Genomic DNA, 20,690 nt, shown 5'->3' on the forward strand with positions numbered 1-20,690 from the left:
TGGTTTGACCCAGAATTCTGCCGTGACACAGTGCTGTCAAGACCTGTGCTGTGAATGGTTTTTCCAGTAATGGTGACACATTTGCATGAGTCATCTTCCTTCTCCCCTGTATGAACAGCATAGGGACGTGTACGAAGGTAGAATAGAGTTGGACTGTGTAATAGGTTCTTTTTTTCTAGGTGCTGAGCCAAATAATCTAGATCAAGGTCAAACGTACAACTTTGAATTTATTAACCCCATGCTACAACCAAATGAGTTTCAGTGAAAAGCAGAAACTGGATCATTTCTAGCTTGGGCAAAAATCACTGAAGGATACTCTTCTTGGAGGTGTAGGTGAACAGCTGTTACAGATGTGCCCCATTCTTGGGTAATTTTAAGAATGTCTGCTGGACATTCATTCTTTCTTTTGGACCCTATTCATTGCATTCTATGTGATCAATACTGGAAGGCAGGTAAGAATTTATTTTTAATAACTTTTATGTGATTTTTTTTTCTTCTGTGATTACTGCGATGTTCCTTTGATGGAAGTGAGAGCATGCTAAAGTGAAAAGGCCATTTTGATCATCTAATCTAGTCTTCTCTCTCCAGGTGAAATGATCTTAAACTTTCAAAGACACATTCCTATCTATCTTTTGTTTTTCTCTAAAGAGTCAGGGTCTCACTCTGTCACCCAGGCTGGAGCGTGGTGGTACCATCACAGCTCACCGCAGTCTCGAACTCCTAGCCTCAAGTGATCCTTCTGCTTCAGCCTCCTGAGTAGCTAGGACTGTAGGTGTGCACCATCACACATGGCTAATTTTTTAATTTTCGTAGAGATTTGACTAGTCTCAAACTCCTGGCCTCAAACAAGCCTCCCAAAGTGCTGGGATTATAGGCATGAGCCACTGTGCCCGGCCCTATTTTATTCTTAAATAGTTCCAGAAATAGAAAAATCATTGCTTACCTCAGTAGCCTGTCCTGGTGTTCAATCACCCTTAGCTCCAGAAAGCTCTCCTCTTTTTCTAAGTCAGCATCTCCTTCTGTACTAAGTCCCTTTGACTCTCCCCAGCTCCGTGGAGACAACAGAATGGCCGGTCACCAAGGCAGTGCCTTCCAGCACGTAACATTTGGACAATTTTCTCCAAATTATTTGAACAGTAGCTTTTATTCCTCTGCACACTGGCAAAAAAGAAAATCTGAATCTGCCAAGAAATATGGGATTGTCTCTGTTCCCCTTCCAACTCCCGATTTCCGTAAGATGGTGAAGTTCAAGGAAGACGTTTCCAATACGAATCATTTTTGCAACAAGCTTTTATTACTTTTTTTTTAAAACCCATATAAGAAAGACATTTAAAAAGAAAATATCCTCAAAACAAACACTGACACGCTGAGCAACACAACCATAGAAGGCACTACCAGCAGTTACACCCACCTCTGGGAGGGAAAGATACGCTATAATATACGTTTTTTCAGAGGCTTAGACCTCAGCATAGGTCCTGGGTCTAACTGTGCTTTAGATAAAGTCTGAATTCATAAACACCCTTCTCTCTTTATATATACCATATGCCTTTATGTGTATATATATATATATATATATATACATGATTTTTTTTCCTTCTCAAAAATAAAATAGCCATCCCCTTGGAGGGAGGTTCTCAGCAGCATTCACAGCAGTTGCAGCAGGAGCCATGCCTTCTATCAACGTTAGAGACATGCAGGACGAGGGGAAATGACTCTACCTGCTCCCTTTAATATACAGCAGGGAGAGAGATTTTTTTAAGGGAGGGAAGTGATAAGGCTGAGCGTGGGATGGTAGATAACCAGGGTTTTTGTGGCTTAAAAAAATCTTAAGAGTTGCGAGCTTATGTTACTTTTGCAGCTCTGAAGACTGCACACAGTTCCTGTGACAAGGGGTCAGCATTCCTTCTGGGATCAGGGCAGTGTGGACTCAGCCTGGGTCAGGGCGGGAACTTCTGAGGCTACATGAAGAAGCAGCGTGGGCTTGAACCAGCCCGGGAGAGACTGGCAGAGGACAACAAAGAAATGGTTTCTCAGAGGCTGGATTGGAAAACCCACCCTGCTTTGAATGACGATTGCCAGTCCTTCTCCCTCTGCATCGGAGCGTCTTTGCAGTCGCGGCTACTCGCTGGCATTGTGCGACTCATTTATTTTAGGGTTCAGCCTGAACGAGAAGCCAGTGCACATGTACAGTCAGGAATCTGAGCCTCCCTGTCAACGTGGTCTCATGTCACTTCTTGGAAGTCAAAACTCAGGTACCCAGATGGGAAGGAGGTCTGTGACCCTCACCCGCTACTCAGAGTGAGGGCCCTGCAGGGCTCGCCTCCCACACCACCCTCGTCCACTTCCTGGTACGAGTGGGCCGGCAGCAGAGCTTCATGCACACACGCCTGTGTGCTCCTATCTCTCTCTGAAAACAAAAAGGCACTGAGGTCAGCGGGGAGGCCAGGCCCAGGGGCTCACCGGGCGAGCGCTGGGCCGGCCCAAGCTTCGGAACAGAAAGGACTCCGAGTTGGCCGAGCTGGAGGTTCCCCCTCTGTAGTCAAGGCAACTCCTTAGGCAGCACCTGGAGATCCCAGCGTCCCCACGGGAGGAGGGAGGCAGTGCTGGAGGCCAAGGGCAAAAGGAGGCAGCCCAGGCCCTCCTCTGTTCGCTAGCTGGGGGAATGGTGAAGACGGCTTCCAGGAGGTTCTCTGCATCGCTTTTGGGCTTTCTCTTACTGCCTGATTTCCCTACTCAGCAGGAGACTTTTAAAATGATAAACAGCTGGTTTCCCTTTGGCGGAAACACATGAGGGTTATGGCAATATTAAACTCAAATTTGTAACTTATAAAGAAATAATTGTCGACAAAGACGTGACTACTAAGTACCACACGTACGCAGAGATATATGCCTTTGGGTTTACATGTGCACCGTCTCTTGGGCAGTGAGGGCCAGGGCCAGGGCAGGCTGCAGCTTCTCTGGAAATCTCCGAGCCAGTCGTAGCTTTGGTGCTCCTAACCCTGAGCCCTGGGCCAGTGGCTCTGTGAACTTCCCTTATGCATGAACAGCGGGCACCTTGGGGCAGTGGGGACAGTCCTTTTATGAGCATCTCCCTGCTTTCAGGGTCTCAGCTCAGACCTGCTAAGGGAATGTGCTACAACTTTTCACTCATAAATAAAGGTACTGTAAGTGGCAAATACGGACATTGAAGAAGAATCAAAGCCAGAGAAAGAACACGTAGCTCTAAAACCTTCCTTCCTTCCTTTGCCGGCTGGCGTGGTAGGTTCCAGTCTGGTGACGAGAGAGGCAACGATTTGGTTTGCAAAAGGCTTGCAGAGTGAGAGGGGACAATGGCTGTTTGTTTCACGTGAGTTCTGGTCCCCGGCAGAGCCTGGCGAGGAGTCAGCGTCGGGGTGAGCAGGAGTCACCCCGCACAAACGCTTGTCCACGGAGGAGACTTTGTGCCACGGCTGGAACTGCTGGGCGGGCACAGATGCACCCGCCAGAGGTGTCCTGAGAAAAAAGTGTCTGTTGCAAAATAATAATTAATAATAAAAATAAATCCGAGGGCATCGGGAGGAGAGGAAGCAGGACCGGTTACCCGGGTTTGCCCTGGGATTCTCTTAAGGCCTCCTCCAGTTTCTGCCTAAACTTGTCGTACTTCTTTTGCACTTGCTGGATCTTGTCCTGCTCCTCTTTCTCCAAGATGGTGAGGAAGTTCTGGAGTTCAGGGATGGAGAAGGCATCCCACTGTGAGGCGACAGGGAGAGAGATGGGGAGAAACAGAACAGGAGACGAGTTAGAAGCGGAGATGGCCTGCAGGGCCCTGCTGCCCCCTTCTTCCCATGGTTTACATGTGAGGTCCACACACAGTTTGCTAGTGGATAGGAAGGTGCAGTGAATGCAGCTTGGGTTTTACATGTCTGTCCTACCGGCAGCAAAATCCCAAATCCTGGCATCTTGTGACCAAGAGTTGCTGGTCCATGAACCATGCTTTTATTTGGAGAATCAATAATCTTGAGTTCTATGTAGTGGCTGAGTTCTTGACGATGATGCTGGAACCACCCCAGGCTCCCAACATGCAGACCCTCGAGGGGCAGGGGAGGAGAGCAGGACGTGGACTCAGGAGACCCGGATGTGAGCCTGACTCTACCTCTCACCAGCCAAGTGACCTCGGGCACATCACTCCACCCTTCCCAGCCCACTTTCTTATCTGCCATGGAATCTGGGTGCCGACTTCCCATGGCTGGGAGAGACCATGAGAGTCTGGCTGGCTCAGGCTGACCCAGGAGCAGAGGCCCATGGGGCCAAGCACTGAGACTCCTAAGCTAAACTAAGCACAAAGAGCATTAGGGTTTATTTAATTTAGTCCCACATCGGATAAACAAGAAACCTGAGGTCCACGGAGGGAAGGTGGCATGACTGTGATCACACAGCTTATGGAGCAGAACTGGAACTCGAGCCCAGGCCTCCGAACTCCCAGGCCTGTGAGCTTCCCACAGGGCCAGCCGTGTTCACACACTTCTAGTGGAATACTTTTTCCAAACATAATCTTTCACAGTGCCAGTATATAAAGCAGATGGAAGGCAGAGCTGCTCTGGTTGAAATGGGAAGAGGGGGCTGAGCCCCACCCAAGACTGCTTCTCAAGACCCTAGGCCTCCACTGAACACAATGTGACAAACTGCTCTTGGTCACTCATCCCAGGACACAGGGAGCACCAGCCTGGTGTCACCCTAGTTTACAGCACAAGACCGGACACGAGTTAGCCCCCCTAGGGGGAAGGAGGGGCAGTATTTAAGAACAAGAGACAGACAAATGGCTCAAAAATGTCTACACCCAGTGAAGCTCAGCGGTGGAGCTTACTGGACATCCGGCCATCCTGGAGCAAAAACAGCCTGGGCCTGAACACAGGGAGTTTCTCAGCCCCGGGCCACCCTGAGTTTGCAGGAACAAAGCACACAAAATCCTTTTCCAGGGTCCTTGCCAGAAAACAGGCCCTGACTTGCTCCCCCAGGGCGCTCAGTCCTGGCTGACACGCTGAGCCCGGGCGCAGGGCTCACCCCGGGCGCAGGGCTCACCCCGCTCAGCTTTCTCTGCAGCCATGGTCCTGCCGCTGCGGCTGCGTGGCCCCCACCTGTGCTGGCTGGTTAGGACGACACCCACCTGCACCCACGCAGGGTGCCCCAAGGGCTGGGTCTGTGCAGAGGGTCCAGACCTACCTCCACCTCTCCGGTTTCGTTCTCCTTTAGCACGAAGCTGAGGATGTCAGTGTCGGGCCCAGCGAGCAGGCGCAGGTAGAGGGGGCAGTCGGCGACGGACAGCTTCTGGAAGAGCACTGCAAAGCAAGGGGGCGTCGGGGGCTCATCTCGGGAAAGGAGGGTGGGGCGACGGGCAGGGCAGGGGTGGGGTGCTGATAACTGGAAGTGGACATGCATAAAAGTCCTTTCAACCTCACGACATGAACCTGACAAGAATAAAGGAGCCATAACCTTTTGTCGTGGGTGTCTGCTCAGAGTCTGAAGCAAGTTTCCATTCACATCCTCTCCTAAAAGGTTAGGAGTGGTGGGCGGATTCCTCCCCTCGCACAGATTGGGAAGTGGGAGCCCAGGGTGTGGTTCTCCTGAGGCCACGCAGAGCGGCATGAGCTGCTCTCGTCTCCCAGAGTCCCCCGCGTGTGGCTCTTCCACAGATCTGAGTACCACGTGGACGGCTGGACCCCCGGGACACAGGAGAAGCCCACTCCTACCCTCCACGGCTGGCAGGGGTTTCGGAGGGTGGCAAGGACAGAGCTGGGAAAGGCAGCCCTGGCTGGGATCTCTCTCATACCTTGTCCGTCCTTGTGTGTCCGCTTAAAAAGTGCAAACTTCTGGGGATTGTCCACGACCATGAACTTCTTGAGCAGCCCCTGGATGACTTCGCTGACCGTGGTGGTGCTGCTGATGTGGAGCTGCTTGATGGCATCGAGGGGCAGGTAGAAGGACGTCCGCTTGTCGGTGGTGGCCGCCAGGTTCACTTCCTTGATGGCATCATAGATGGACTGGGGCCGGATCCCAGCAGGCACGGTCACTGGCCGCCGAAGTTTCAGATGCACTTTGATGAAACCCGTGTAGGTGCCGTCTTCACTCTGCCGGTGGGGGGGATGTCACATGGGGTCAGGGAGGTCTGTCTTGCACTGCCAGACCTGCCGCTCTGGGCTGTTGCACCCACCTGTCTCCTTGAATTCCTTCCTGCTTCTGCTGACCTGGGCTTGCAGGAGAGCAGAGATGCACCCCCCCCCCCCCGCCATGGCAGGAAGGAGAAGGCTCATGGCGTCCAGCCACCAGAGAGGACTTGGGGGGCACAGTGGCTTTCCCTCTCCAGAGCTTCAGGCTGGCTGCCCCCAAACCTGCCAGCAGGCAGACGCGACGGCCTTTGGTGAGTCCCCCTCTAAGCAGCAGGGTACCATTGGCCTCTCCAGTTTGCACCTCTGAACCAGGCAGCAGCAGAAAGGGCCCATGGAGAACAGCCCACTGGGTTTTTCTCCTGCGTCTTTTTGCAAAGGACCCACAACCTTTACGATTTAAACCAGACCCACCTGTGACTGGGTTTGCTGGCGTCCCATGGGCTGAAGCCCCAAAGAGCCAGTTGCTGCCGGCCACCAGCAGGGGGCAGGGTTCTCCTACCTGCACCCCTCCCCACTGAGGCTGGCCTCTCCAGCCCAGTGCTAAACTGGGTGCCCTCCCCTCTCCGCACCCTGCACAGTCTAGGGGGGAGGAGGAGGAGCTGCTGCCCACTCCCCTTGTCAGGGGCTCCCTGGTGGCCAAGCAACACCAGGCCCTGGGTCATCGTATATCATCTGATCTCTTAGTTTACAATGAAGCTCAGGGAAGTTAAGAAAGTTTTCCAAAGTCACATGCCAACAAGTGGAAGGGCCGGATTGGATCTGGGTCTCATTCCCAAGCCCGTTCTATTTCCTAAAGCACCCGGAGGCCAGCGCCTGGCTGTCAGCCCTCCATGACCCCGGAGGCGCCTGGAGACCAGGAGAAAGGGGAGGGCCGTGCAGAGGAGTCGCCAGGGGACCCAGGCAGAGGGGGCAGGAGCGGGTGCTCACCAGCTTCATGCCCAGGCAGTTCTTCTCTCGTGTGTTGTAGCTGTCGATCTTCTGCCTGATCTCCTGCAGTGTGGGCGGGCGCCGCGGCTCCTCTGCAGCTCTGCAGACGCTCTGGAACAGACGCGGGAGGGGGCGGTTGGGTGTGCAGCGGTTCTCAGGATGAGCCCGGGACGTCGCGCCCTCCCAAAGGCCTGCCAGGCCAGGCCAGGAAGGATGGAGCACCAGCCCCATACCCTGAAACTAGTCGCACAGACTGCAGCGAGACAGCGAGAGGTCAGGTCCCAGCTGCGCCACTGCAGAGCCGGCCATCCCTGGGGAAGCAACTCACATCTCAGCCTCAGTTTCCTCACCTGTGAAATGGGACAAGCCCCACAGGCTTGTCTCGAGACCAGTGAGACTGTGTCTGGCACATGGGCCCTGCTCATTTGCATGTGGACGGTTGCTGCGGGGAAGGTGCCTTTACCCGCCATGGTGGATGCAAGCCATGCTCCGTCTCCTCCAGGCAGTAACAACCAAGCTGGAGGGACAGGCGTGTGTGCGTGCTGCTGGCGTGTGCTGAGGGGAGAGACAGGAATTTCCCCAGACCCAAAGGACCAAGAGACGCAGACACAGTTCAGGCCCCTGGTCACAGTGCTTTGCACATAACAAGCAGTAAATGTCTATTTGTCAAAGGAACGCGTGAAGTGGCAGCGGTCAGCAGCTGGAGCCCTCTGAGATAAGCGAGGAGATAAACCTCTTCTGCTGGGGCAGAGGGACAACAGCACTGACCTAGCACCAACTCTGTGCCGAGTACTCATTTAATTCTCACAAACCAAAACTGCAAGATAGCGTATTACCCCCACTTCACAAGTGAGACTACCAAGACTAAGAATTGAGCAAGTTGCCTAGTGCGCTACAATCAGTATCGTGTTTCCCCGAAAATAAGACCTACCCACAAAATAAGCCCTAGCAGGATTTCTAAGCATTTGCACATTATAAGCCCTACCCCGAAAAGAAGGCCTAGTGACGGGCGTGGCTACGCAGCGAGTTTGCACAACCCATGCATTTCGTCATGGAGCGGGAAAGAAGACGAGCAGCCCTTCTCATCTGCCCCGTGAGAGCTCTATCGCTCGACAGGAGAGATTGGGGCCAGTGGTTCTAAAGGAAATAGAGTCGCAAGACATTCAGGATGGAATTCGGGGTTTGGAGAGTGATGATGATGTTCCAGAAGAAGACGACTTCACTATATTTGAATAAATGTAGATTGTTGTACCGTACTTAAAAAAAATAACACATCCCCTGAAAATAAGCCCCAGGGTATCTTCTTGAGGAAAAATAAATATAAGACCCTGTCTTATTTTCGGGGAAACACGGTTTGTACAGAGCTGAACAGAAATTGCAGGTCTGTCCTGTTGTGTTCTTCCTACAACACCAGGATTCATTCTTCTCCTAGGTTCCCCTGATGGCCTCTTCCCCGGACCTCTGGGGAAGGGGAAGGGGAAGGGGAGAAGATGGAGTATAGGGGTGAGTTCTGGGGTCTAAGCAACTCTGCCCCTCAGCCAATTCCCTGGATTTCTCGAGTTCACGGCCACCCACTTCCCGTGGCCGAGAGTGCTGGAAGAGGTTGGCCAAACCTGCTGGGAATTTGCCTGATCTTGGAAATCTAGTAGGCTCAGGGAAGATCAGGATACTCCCTTGGCAAACAAGGAAACTGAGGCCCACAGAGGGGTGCCTCTGATGCCACGTGACACCTTCCTGTGGGTGTCTGGCTTTGGCTGGGAATTTCACAGCCACCCAACATCACGCACAGCGGAACACAGCGGGGCACCCGCCACAGAGCCTGCGCCTGGCCCGCCTCCCCGGAGCAAGCCTGTCTCTGGGAGACGTGCCACACTGAAGGGTATGCCCCCACTTCCTCCTCTCACTCTCCACTCCCACGGAACCGGTGCGGCGTCAGGCTCTGGCTGCCAAGAGGGGCTGACGTGGCCGGGCCTGAGTGTGGCTGCAGCCTCCCAACCCACCCCCAGCCCTCAGCGCGGGGGGAGCCGACATCCTCTCTCGTCATAGCATCTTCCCCTGGCCTGTCTGCAGCCTCTGGACTCTTGCTCCGGGGCTCTTGATCTCCTGCTAACAGCAGCACTGTGCTGGGTACTTTCTTGCATACCTTCTCTTACGTACTACCTGTATTTTCCAGATTACAAAACTGAGGCTACGAGAGGTTAAGAAACACACCAGGCTGGGCATGGTGGCTCACGCCTGTAATCCCAGCACTTTGGGGGGCCAGGGAGGGAGGATGGCTTGAGGCCAGGAGTTTGAGACCAGCCTGAGCAACATAGCGAGATCTTGTCTCTACAAAAAATAAGAGAAATGAGCCAGATGTGCTGGCACACACCTGTAGTCCCAGCCTCTCAGAAGGCTGAAGTGGGAAGATCATTTGAGCCCGGGAGTTCGAGGCTGCAGCGAACTAAGATGATGCCACTGTCCTCATGCCTGGGTGACAGAGCAAGATCGTGTGCTAAAAAAGACAGAAAGGAGAGCGAGAGAGAGAGAGAGAGAGAGAAGAAGAAGGAGGAGGAGGAGGAGGAGGAGGAGGAAGGTGGAACAAAGAAAGAAAGAAGAAAAGAGAAAGAGAAAAGAGGAGAGGAGAGGAGAGGAGAGGAGAGGAGAGGAGAGGAGAGGAGAGGAGAGGAGAGGAGAGGAGAAGAGAAGAGAAGAGAAGAGAAGAGAAGAGAAGAGAAGAGAAGAGAAGAGAAGAGAAGAGAAGAGAAACAAGCAAACATGCCACAAGCAAACATGCCTGTGGTCGCACTGCTAGTGAGTGGCTGAAGAGAGACTGGAACTAAGTCCACCTAAGGCTGGAGCCCACGTCCACGCACCACGTGCGCCCCACGCCGGGGCGGCCTCTGCTGCGAGGGGCCGGCCCGCCATGCCCACAGTGACCGCGGAACTCCGTGCTGCAGGGATGAGCAGCTGCTAAACCAAGGCCTACAAATACCCGGCCTGTGGAATGTTCATCCAAGAGGCAGCTGACCAGTGGGTCGGGGCCCAGACCCGGCCCTGCACCTTCACGGGCGCTGCCTGTCGCCTGTGAAGACGGCAAGGAGGGCTTGTAACCTGTGGAGCGGGCTGCAGCCTCCGGGATGCAGGGCCGACCCTCTGCCCGTGTGCCCGCCCGGTCTCCGGGACCGGACCTGACCCCGCGCAGGACCACGCGAGGGGAGGCACTGTCCGGCCATCTCCCGTTTGCCTGAGGTGAGTAACAAGTGGTGTGAGCCTCACAGACCGTCTTTATTCAGTCAGTCATCAACCCGGGGACTCTCAAAATGGAGCCTCTCACTCCTGTTCCCTTCCTCAGTCGGCTCCTGGAGCTCCCGGTCCCCGGTGCCCGCCAGCCGGGCACGTCTCTGTGGCCCAGATGCGGCCGGCCCCGGCCCTACCCCGCCGTCCCTCTCAGAGCTGCCACTAGGAAAGACCAGCTGTCTGGGAGCTGTCGTGTGCTCCTCTGTCTCTGAAGCAAGGAGGCCGTCACTCCTCAGGAGTTAATGGCTTCCTCATACCCATCTACAAAAAGAGACTTAAATGATGCAAAGAAAACTCTAGAAGCTCTTGGAAGAGCTCCTCTCACAGTTTCCAACCGAACTGCAGCCATTTCCCTGCAGGAAAAGGCAGCTGTCGGCTCTCAGAGGCCTGGTTCTGAGCACGGCGAGTCCGAGCTGCTTTAGCCTAAGGCTTCTTCTTCTTCCTGTTCCCCTTTTCCTCAGCAGATAAACCATCTATTCTCTCTCTCTGCCGCCACGAACCTGGGGAAGTGACTCAAGTGGCCGCGGGTGCCCCTGCCTCCCAGGGCTGACGCAGAAGACGGTGGCTGTGACCTCACCGTGCCGAGGCCCTCTGGGTGTGGCGGGGAGCCCATCTGGGAGGGCCAGGAGCCCCGCGTGGGGCCCACACTACAGACCTCACAGTCCTGGAATGTCGGCACCCGGGTCTGGGACGGCTGCTGCCCACGCCAGATCCCGCAGACGAGATCTGACCCGTGGGCTGGATGAGTCACCTCCCAAAGTAGGCCAGCCCCCAGCCGCAGCCACGAGGTGGTGTGGAATCTAGACCAGTCGTTCTTTTTTTTTTTTTTTTTTTGAGACAGAGTCTCACTCAGTTGCCCTGAGTAGAGTGCCGTGGCGTCAGTCTAACACACAGCAACCTCCAACTCCTGGGCTCAAGCGATCCTCCTGCCTCAGTCTCCCGATTAGCTGGGACTATAGGCATGCACCACCATGCCCGGCTAATTTTTTCTATATATATTAGTTGGCCAATTAATTTCTTTCTATTTATAGTAGAGACGGGGTCTCGCTGTTGCTCAGGCTGGTTTCGAACTCCTGACCTCGAGCGATCCACCCGCCTCGGCCTCCCAGAGTGCTTGGATTACAGGCGTGAGCCACCGCGCCCGGCCAGAGCTGACACTTTGGCACCAACGAATATACGCTGCCCCAGAGGTTGACCCAAAAGGCAGTATCTGTGGTATGAGCAAGATCAATAATGTAGTCATCTTCCGAGGGTGAGACAAAGACCTCGATTTCTATTCATCTGACAGATTCTCAAGTCTTCAAAGCGAAAGATTGGTCTCTGTCCATGTGTACACCGCTAGAAACCCAGCAGATAAGAGTTTCGTCTCTCGGGGTGACCCAAGATGGAGACAGAATGGGGAGCTCTTACGATTTGACAAATACAGGCATTGGCCCGTGAGGGGTCTCTCCTGGGGGGCTTACACATCTCCTTGCATACGGCAGGGAATTCATCTGCTCCGAGTAAGCCCCTGGCATTGGTGGCAGATGGCTGAGCTGTCCCCAATGCGCCGGGCACATCCAGGGCGCCGCTGAAGACTGGGTTTGTGCTCACACGTGCTAAGCTGTGGGAAATGGCCGTGTCCTCTTTTAGCTCTCGAGCTTATTGGGGTACAGCCAAGTGCGGAGGCTGGGCGCTGGGAACAGAGCAGGGGGACCCTCCCCTGAGCGATTCTCTAATGTTTCCACAGAAATATTCTCAGCAAAATCAGGAGGACCACACCCCTGTAGTCTGGACCCCGTCTCAGAGCTGATTTGCCCTGAGTCGAGGTTTCCTTTATCCTATTTTTAAAACAACAAAAATGAAACTGGCTAATTCTGCATTCTAATCAATGACATATACAAAGTCTTTTTTTTTTTTTTTTTTTTGAGACAGTCTCACTCTGTTGCCCAGGCTAGAGTGCCATGGCGTCAGCCTAGCTCACAGCAACCTCAAACTCCTGGGCTCAAGCAATCCTCCTGCCTCAGCCTCCTGAGTAGCTGGGACTACAGGCATGCACCACCATGCCCGGCTAATTTTTCTATATATTTTTAGTTGGCCAATTACTTTCTCTCTATTTTTAGTAGAGACAGGGATCTCATTCTTGCTCAGGCTGGTTTCGAACTCCTGACCTTGAGTGATCCGCCTGCCTCGCCCTCCCAGAGTGCCAGGATTACAGGTGTGAGCCCCCGCGCCTGGCCTACAAAGTCTTAATTTTGCTCACTGAGGAGTGACCCAGTGCTCTGAGGACAGGCTGTAAGTGAGTCTTGTGGCTTCTAGTGTCCCCAGGTGGGCACAGGGTGCCCAGGAATGCTGCAGCAACAAGAGGGGCATCCCAGTGGGAGGAGTGGGCTGAGGACAGTGTGTTCCCACCTGCAGTGCCGCAGCCATCAGGTATATTCATGCCCACTTTTTCTTGACCTCAATCACACAAACCTTATTTTGCTAAAAACTCCACTCTCCTTTTTAAACTTGTCAGTCTCTTCTCCTTTCTGCTCGATACTTTCACCCTATCACTCCTGTCTGCCCATCTGAAGTCCCCTTATCTGTTAATCGCCCTTTAATGATCCCATCCCTGAATGATGATGACAATGATGATGATGATGATGGTGATGATGGTCCTTCATTACATCTAATTAGGGACCATGCACTATTCTACTCACCTGGCACGTACTAGCTCACTTCATCCTCAAAGCAAATTTATGACAAGATACTATTTTGATGCCCATTTTATAGTAGAGGAAACTGGGCCACAGTAAGGTTATAGCTAACCTGCCACTAAAGCTAACACTGTACTATCTAGTACTTAAATATGCATCTATTTATATTAACCTCCAAGTCGATCATCTGTCTAAGTTTTTCTTCCCAACTAGACTGAAGCTCTTAGTGACTTACATCTCCCTCCCTCCCTCCCTCCCTCCCTCCCTCCCTCCCTCCCTTCCTTCCTTCCTTCCTTCCTTCCTTCCCTCCCTTTCTTGACAGGGTCTTGCTATGTTGCCCAGGCTGGAGTACAGTGGCTATTCACCAGCTCAATCATACTGCACTACAGCTTTGAACTCCTGGCCTCAAGTGATCCTCCCACTTCTCCCTCCAAAGGAGCAGGAACTACAGGTGTATGCCACCACACCTGGCATACTTCTATTTCTTCTCATGCTTGGTGGCACTGAGCATGAGGCAGATAGTAAATATCTGCCTAATACCTTGAGTAAATAGTTGCTCAAGAAACTTCCATGGTTAAAAAAAAGGTCTTAGTTATTCCTAGGAATGACAGTGCAGACAGCCTTGGATTTCGCCTAGAGTGAGTTCTGTGAGAGAGGCAGCCACACCTGTCTTGTCTGCCACGGCATCCCAGGGCCTGGTTCCAATTTGACACGTAGTAAGGGTTCCATAAGTATGTGCAGGATGAACACGAGTGCCTGCCTTTTGACTCCCATTATAAACTATGTGATCTTGAGAAAGTCAGATAACCTCCTTAAGCCTAAGTTTCTTCATTTATAATTTTGGAATAAAAATCCTTGCCTCATAGGATTTGTGCAGAGATAAAATCAAATGACATAATAATGGGTTTGAAAGCGTTTTGCAAATGATTAAACCTATCCAAAGGCATATATTGTTATTATCATCCCAGGAAAACAAAGCCCTGCCCCTCTGAGCCAACCTCATTTCTCACTTTCCTTGAGCACTTATTCTAGATTTGTCCCATACCCTCAGAGTCCACTCATTTCGTTCTCAACTCCAGTGTTTGGCAGACTTCTTCTGTAAAAGGCCAGAGAGTAACTATTTTAGGCGCTGCAGGCCAAACAGTCCAATGCAGACTACTCAAGTCTGCCATCATAATACAAAAGCAGCCGCTAGAGGAGTGTGGCTGTGTTCCAATAAAACTTTATTTATAGAACCTGGCCCACGGACAGTGGTTTGCTCTACACCATTGTTTGTGCAGTCTAGATTGCATACCAGAATACATACTCCTCATTTCCCCTAGTTCCCTCTACCCCATGTAGTTTCCCAGTGAAATTTCTCCAGCCCACAGCAATCTCCCCATTCTCTGCTCTCCTAATATATCAGATTCCTGATCCTCAAATGGAGAAAGATACACACAGTTTTGCCCGCGTCCCTTCCTTTCTCCTGAATCGGACTTCCTACATTTCCTGTGTATTTCCTCACAACACCAGTGAATGGGCCTTTGTCACTTTACTCTCGCTTAATGGACGCTTTCCATGAGTAGACAAAGGCTTGCTCACCTCACTGGAGTTCTGCTCACTCCCCATTCTCCAGGGAGGAGGTAAGAAAACTGGTGGGGGCAGGGATGCAGGTGGGTGGCTAGGCCCACTCACTGGCTCAGAGACTCACTCCTGAACACCAGCCTTGTGGCCCCAAAGTCTCCTATTCCTGTTGCAGCAAAACTGCAAATGACCATGCGTCAGGGATCTCTGCAGCTGCTTGCTGGTGTTAAATCCATACTGCAAGAACTGATGGAGGTGATTTCAGAACCTGTATGGCTGCATTTGCCATCTAATTATAGGCTGCTTTTTATTGTTTAATGATTGCTTCACATATGTTAATCCTATCTCCCCAATTAGACGCTCCCTGGGGGGAGACTGACATTAGTCTGGTGCTCGAACTTCTTTGGCACCCGCTGTGGGGCTTGGCTAACTACTGGGCTGACCTCCAAGAAGGAGTCAGATAAATACCTGTGGATTGGGCAGCAGGGCAGCCTGGGTGAGTTCCAGCCCAGAGCCCACCCTGGGTCATGGACACCAGGCAGCCTGGGTCCAGGAGCCCCTCCCACTGTCCTGCACCCACAGGTCTAAGGTCAAGTGCCTTGGCTGGAAGCCAGCCCTGCGGCTTGGCTCTTGCAGCTTGCTGGTGAGAATGAATGTAAGACCAGCAAACGATCTGTGACCTTCAGCAAGTCACTTCCCCTCTCAGGGCCTCACTTTCCTCATCGGTGGAATCATGAAGTGAGAGCAGAGAAGCTCTAATAAGGCCCTTTGCAGGATTCGAATCTTCCACATAAGATAAGGTGGTTTTTTTCATCACTGCTTCCTCTTCTATTTCAGAGAATTGGGTGTGGGAATGGGGGGCCTCTCGGAAGCTCGCTGGGCACCTCTGAATTGCAGCAAGAACGCCTGGTCTAGCAAGTACTTAAGAATGTGTCTAACCCCTACGACTTTAGTTTTTTTCACTGCTCGATACCTGCTTTCTCTGCTCGGCAGCAAGACGGGGCCAAGCTCAAGCAGGTCTACGCCTTCTTAACTCATACACGACTCAAGAAAACAAAACAAAAAATACCCCGGAAGCTTGAGCCTTTGCCACATTTCCTCTTTCTCAGCTCTGAGCAAATCTGTCAGCAGCAATTCTTTCACCCCCGCCCCACCTTGGGCGGAAGAAGCATCTCCAGGCCTGAGCCATCTCCTGCAGAAAGACCACCTGCAGATGCTGGGGGCCTGCCCTGAACAGGAACCCTGGGGGCAAGGGGCAGCCACCCATCTGCGTGGGCCGGGTTTCAAACGCCCTGCTCAACGTCCAAACCACACTCAAGGGTCATCGGTCCCCTTGTGATGATCTCAACCAGAAGGAAAAACAGGGCCTCATGGCAGGGCCCCCTCCCAGGTCCACCCATGGCAGTGGAAGGGTAGATTCCCACAGGTCCCTCCATGGAGCTGTCCATCGTCTCCAAAACAGAAGGGTTAGAAACTCCTAAACTGTGTTCTCCAATAGGTTATTCGCTGCAGAGCCAGGAAGGGGCTTCGGCATGGAACCATCCGTGCAAGCAGCTCCGGCAGCGAACAGCGGAAGGGCAGGGGAAGCAAGGGGGTGGGGGCTTGAGCAGCGAAAGAATCTGAAGTCCCAAAAGACAAAAATGCAGCGCAGATGGTCAATGTCCACAGTCAGTCAACAGAAACGCATTGAACTGCCTCAGGGTGAGGACTGTGAAAGGCACCTTGGGAGGTGGAGCAGACAGGTGTAGTCCCTGCCCTTGGGAGCCCCCAGATTATCTAGGAGGGAAGACAGAGACGCATGCGCTGCTGTGGCACACACCAGAGCAGGCATAGTGCAATGCGGAACAAAAAGCCTCAGGCAGCCCAGATCAGCTTCCTGTGGTGAAGGTCATTCCAGCAGGTTCCCAGGGTGCCAGCATGTCCCAGAGCCTGGGCACAGGGTCCCCATTCTTTGAGGTGGCTATCTCAGTCTATGCACAGGAGCAGCTCACCTAGGGTGAGTCAGGACCAGGAGGGAACAGAAGCCCCACGCAGCAGGCCAAGGGCTGCAGGGACCTAGGCTCAAGCCCTGCAGTGCCCCGGTATAACAATAAAAACTGCCAACAGCCGGGCACCGCCCTGAGGGCTTCACAGTCAGGATCTCATTCAATCCCCTAAGTAACTCAACAAGGGAGGCACCCTTCTACCCAGCACCCCTGCTCTTGACCGCTAGACCATGCTGCCATGCACGCTGGGCCTCAGGTGGCCTGCGCTGGCCATGCCCTTGGTCTTCTGTGAACTTGAGCAGGTCCATCTCACTGAGAGTCAGATCTCATTGTTTGTGAAATGCAGTTTACCCATTTGTTGTGGCGATTACAGGAGGCTGTGCATCTGAAAGTGCTTAGCACGATGTGAGTACACAGTAAGCGCTCAATAAACGTTAGCTAGTGCATCATCATCTGAATCATCATCACCATCATCATGGTCGTTTGTCTAGCAGGATGAAGGAGAGGTTGGAGACTGACCCAATATGGGAGTCCTCATGCCTCTGACCTTGATCCCTGCCAGTGCCAGCCAGGGCCACATCATGACTTTCATGGTCCTGAGCACTTTTGTCTTTGGGGACAGGGGACCGTTCCTCCATAAAAAGACATTGAAAATTATATTTTTATGATTGCACTGGTATAAAGACAAATATATTAACATCTCATATTTTCTTCAACTTAAAAGTTCATTTTTTTTCCTCCTGATTTTAAAAGAAATTAAAACATTTTTATGGGCGTCTAAAGTCCTGTGGGCCCCTCTAGTCCCGGGCCTGCTGTGCCTCACAGATAAGCTTGGCCACACTTTCCAGCTGTTCATCTCAGGTAGGTTGACCAACTGTGCTTGTGCTGGTTTGCCAGGAGTGAGGGGTTTCTCTGGGTGCAGGACTTCCAGTGCTAAAACCAGGGCAGTCCAGGGGCAACCAGTACTTCTATGACCCTAGCCCCAGTGACCCCCACTCAGGTCTAGAGGGTCTGCGTCCTCTCTTTTCCTCTCTGCTGCAGGACCCAGGGACACTGTGTGCTCTTCTGTCCTCTGCAAAACTGCACCCATGGACTTGATTTGGAGGTTCTTCTGATACCGCCCCTGACCCCAAACACACACCTTGAGGTCAAGCCATGGCCTAGGACCCAGTTTGGTGGCTGTCCCAGAAGATAAGCACCATCCCTGCAGCTGGATCCAGGAGGCAAGCTCCTCAGGGCAGGGACTTGGCCGTGTGTACTGGTGCCGCCCCCAGAACACACCAGAGGGGCTCATTAAACATTTGCTTAATGAACTGAATAAAACACAAAGTAGTAGGAGAACACACACACACACACACACACACACACACACACACACACACACACACACACACCTCAAATCCCCAAATCAAATGTAGGGAAATTGAAATGTTCCAGTATTTTATAAAGGTCTGGATTGTAGGATTCCTGGTCCATGCACCTATTTAATTCTGAGACAGTAAGTGAACATCAGACATGACTCTGTCCTCTATGTCTAAGGCTAGATAACCCAAACCCCTTTTCCTCCTCTGCGTCTTCATGAAGTCCCCTTTTCAGCTCAGAGGTCTAAAGTAGGAATCCAGGCAGAATAGGGTAATACCCATTCTTCTGAGATGGCCACAGGAATTTTCCCTCTGGGCATTTTCTCATGCCATAAAGAGTTTCTAGAAGGTCGTTCTTCAGGTCAGTTTTCCTCATTGGGTTTCCAGCTACGTGCCTGTCCCCTCACTCAGCCTCACCTAGGTCAGCCTCCTTCCAGTCTCCCTGAGCCCTCAGTCTGACCATTCGGCCTGGGAAGTCATTCTCTTCATTTGATAGGACTTGCCCCCTGGCCTTGGAACTGACAGTATGTCTTTTGGGATACTCATTTTTATCTAGAATTAGTGGATTTTCCAACAACATCGATGTATGCCCAATTATTCCAGCACTGATTCCATCCTCTGTATATTAGTGTTAGTGGTATAAGCCAGTCTTCCCCATTAAACCATGATCACCCCAAACTCAGCGATTGCACCTTTTCCGTCTTTGTATTCCCAGACCACCCTCGATCAGAGTGCTGTGGAGTGAATTAGGAACAGGTGTGGGCTACGGAAGTGAGGAAGTGAGCCGTCCCAGTACCCTGTCCTGGGGCCCAGGCTCTCCTAAAGCTAGACTCAACTCTTTCAGAAGATTACATCTCATATCATATATCTGATAAGGGATCGATTTCGACTATATATAAAAACTCCTATCATGCAATAACAAAAAAATAAACAACCTGATTAAAAAATGGACAAAGGGCATGAACAGACATGTCTCTAGAGAAGATCTATAAATGATCAATAAGCACATGAAAAGATGCTCAACATCACTGGTCATTAGGGAAATGCAAATGCAAACTACAGTGAGATACCACTTCACCTCTATTAGCATGGCTATTATTAAAAACAATAACAACAGAAAATAAAGTATTGGCACGGATGTGGAGAGATTGGAACCCTGTGCATTGACTTTATGTGGCCATAAAGTCACAGTATGGTGCAGCCGCTGTGGAAAATGGTATGGTGATTCCTCAAAAAATGAAACATAGAATTACCGTATGATCCAGCAATTCCACTTCCGGGTACATACAGAAAGAACTGAAAGCAAGGATTCAAACAGATACTGGAACACCCATGTTCACAGCAGCATTAATCACAATAGCCAAAAGGTGGAAGCAACCCAAATATTCATCGATGGATGAACAGATGAACAAAATGTAGCGTATAAACACACACACACACACACACACACACACACACACACACCCCAGAATATTATTCAGCCTTAAAGAGGAAGGAAATTGAGACACATGCTATAACATGGATGAACTTTGAAAACATCATGCTAAGTGAAATAAGCCAGTCACAAAAGGGCAAATACTGTATAATTCTACTTACATGAGGTTTCTACAGTAATCAAATTAACAGTGACAGGAAGCAGAACGCTGGTGGACAGGCCTTGGGGAGGGGAAAACGGGAGTTGCTGTTGAATATTTCAGTTGGGGAAGATAAAAAGTTCTAGAGATGGATTGGTGGTGATAGGTGCAAAACAACGCGACTGTCATACTTAATGCCACTGTACTTAAGAATGGTTACGATGGTAAATGTTATGTTATGTGTATTTTACCACAATAAAAAAAAAAAAAAAAGAGGATTCCAAGGGCAGGGGAACGTGGAGGCCATGTACCTGGCTGGTTTGATCTGGTCTCCATGAAGCTGGAGCTTCCCTCGTGCTCTGTATTCCAAGCAAGTGAGGAGTCAAGCCCACTTCTAACTAAGCAAGGCAGCCCCCTTTCGTCTTAAGACCTCCAGGAACAGACTCTTTTCCTAGGACGAAGCCACCCTCCTGGTAGGAGCACTGAAAAATGAACGCTAGGGGGGAAGTGGACAGCCCAGCCCAGCCTGCTCAGAGCCTCCCAGGGTCTCCCCAGAAAGGAGGTGAGGGCACAGAAGCCTGCACCCCTGGATCTGGAAGGGGCCCCAAGATGGACTAGAGCTAGCGCAACCTGCGGTCATGGGGAGACTCAGGTTGTGGGGACTTCCCAACCCGCTTCAGATGCTCTCCCAATGCCTTGCCATGGCAGGGTCAGGGAGCCGCGCCTGGCTTCCCAACCCCACAGCACCTACAGAGATGGGCGAGGCCATAGAGGCACGGTACGCTCCTGGGGCCGCAGAGCTGGCGGCTGGCCACCGAGCTCGCCATCGGAGTCATCCAACCCCACCTTCAGATCCTTGCTCTCATGCAGCGGAGAAAGCTTTAAACAACGTCGTTTCAGCTTGACACACAAGAGTCCCAGAGGCTCTGAGAGCCACAGAGCGAAACCTGGCAGAATCACTAGGCCTTGGGAGAGAGAGGTGGCTTTAGGCGCCAGGCTCATGGCTTCTGACCACGGGCTGCCCAGGGCCAGGTGCTGTGACTGTGGGCGGGCGCACTCTCCCCCGCCACCTGCTGGCTCCAGCTCCCTGCAGGACAGGGCGTTCAGCTCCACAAACGATCCGGACAATTCAGAGGTGGCAAGTGGGGCGTGGGAGCCGAGCATCCCTGGTGGCGAGCCA

General features: G+C 52.0%; 1 protein-coding gene across 2 annotated transcripts in view; it reads right to left on the minus strand.

Annotated features, from left to right (window-relative positions):
• Positions 1 to 1,272: 1,272 nt before the first annotated feature.
• RASSF5 (Ras association domain family member 5) overlaps positions 1,273 to 20,690 on the minus strand; it is a 66,830-nt gene continuing 47,412 nt past the window's right edge. For both annotated transcript variants that reach the window (XM_012760423.2, XM_012760433.3), the window contains 4 exons: positions 7,071 to 7,181; positions 5,807 to 6,104; positions 5,200 to 5,315; positions 1,273 to 3,729 (listed from right to left, as the gene is read on the minus strand). In XM_012760423.2, the coding sequence (XP_012615877.2) occupies positions 3,577 to 3,729; positions 5,200 to 5,315; positions 5,807 to 6,104; positions 7,071 to 7,181 (678 nt within the window). In that variant the 3' untranslated portion in view covers positions 1,273 to 3,576. The remainder of the gene's footprint in view (positions 3,730 to 5,199; positions 5,316 to 5,806; positions 6,105 to 7,070; positions 7,182 to 20,690) is intronic.

This window comes from Microcebus murinus, chromosome 23 (genome assembly GCF_040939455.1).
Source record: "Microcebus murinus isolate Inina chromosome 23, M.murinus_Inina_mat1.0, whole genome shotgun sequence".
NCBI lineage: Eukaryota > Metazoa > Chordata > Mammalia > Primates > Cheirogaleidae > Microcebus > Microcebus murinus.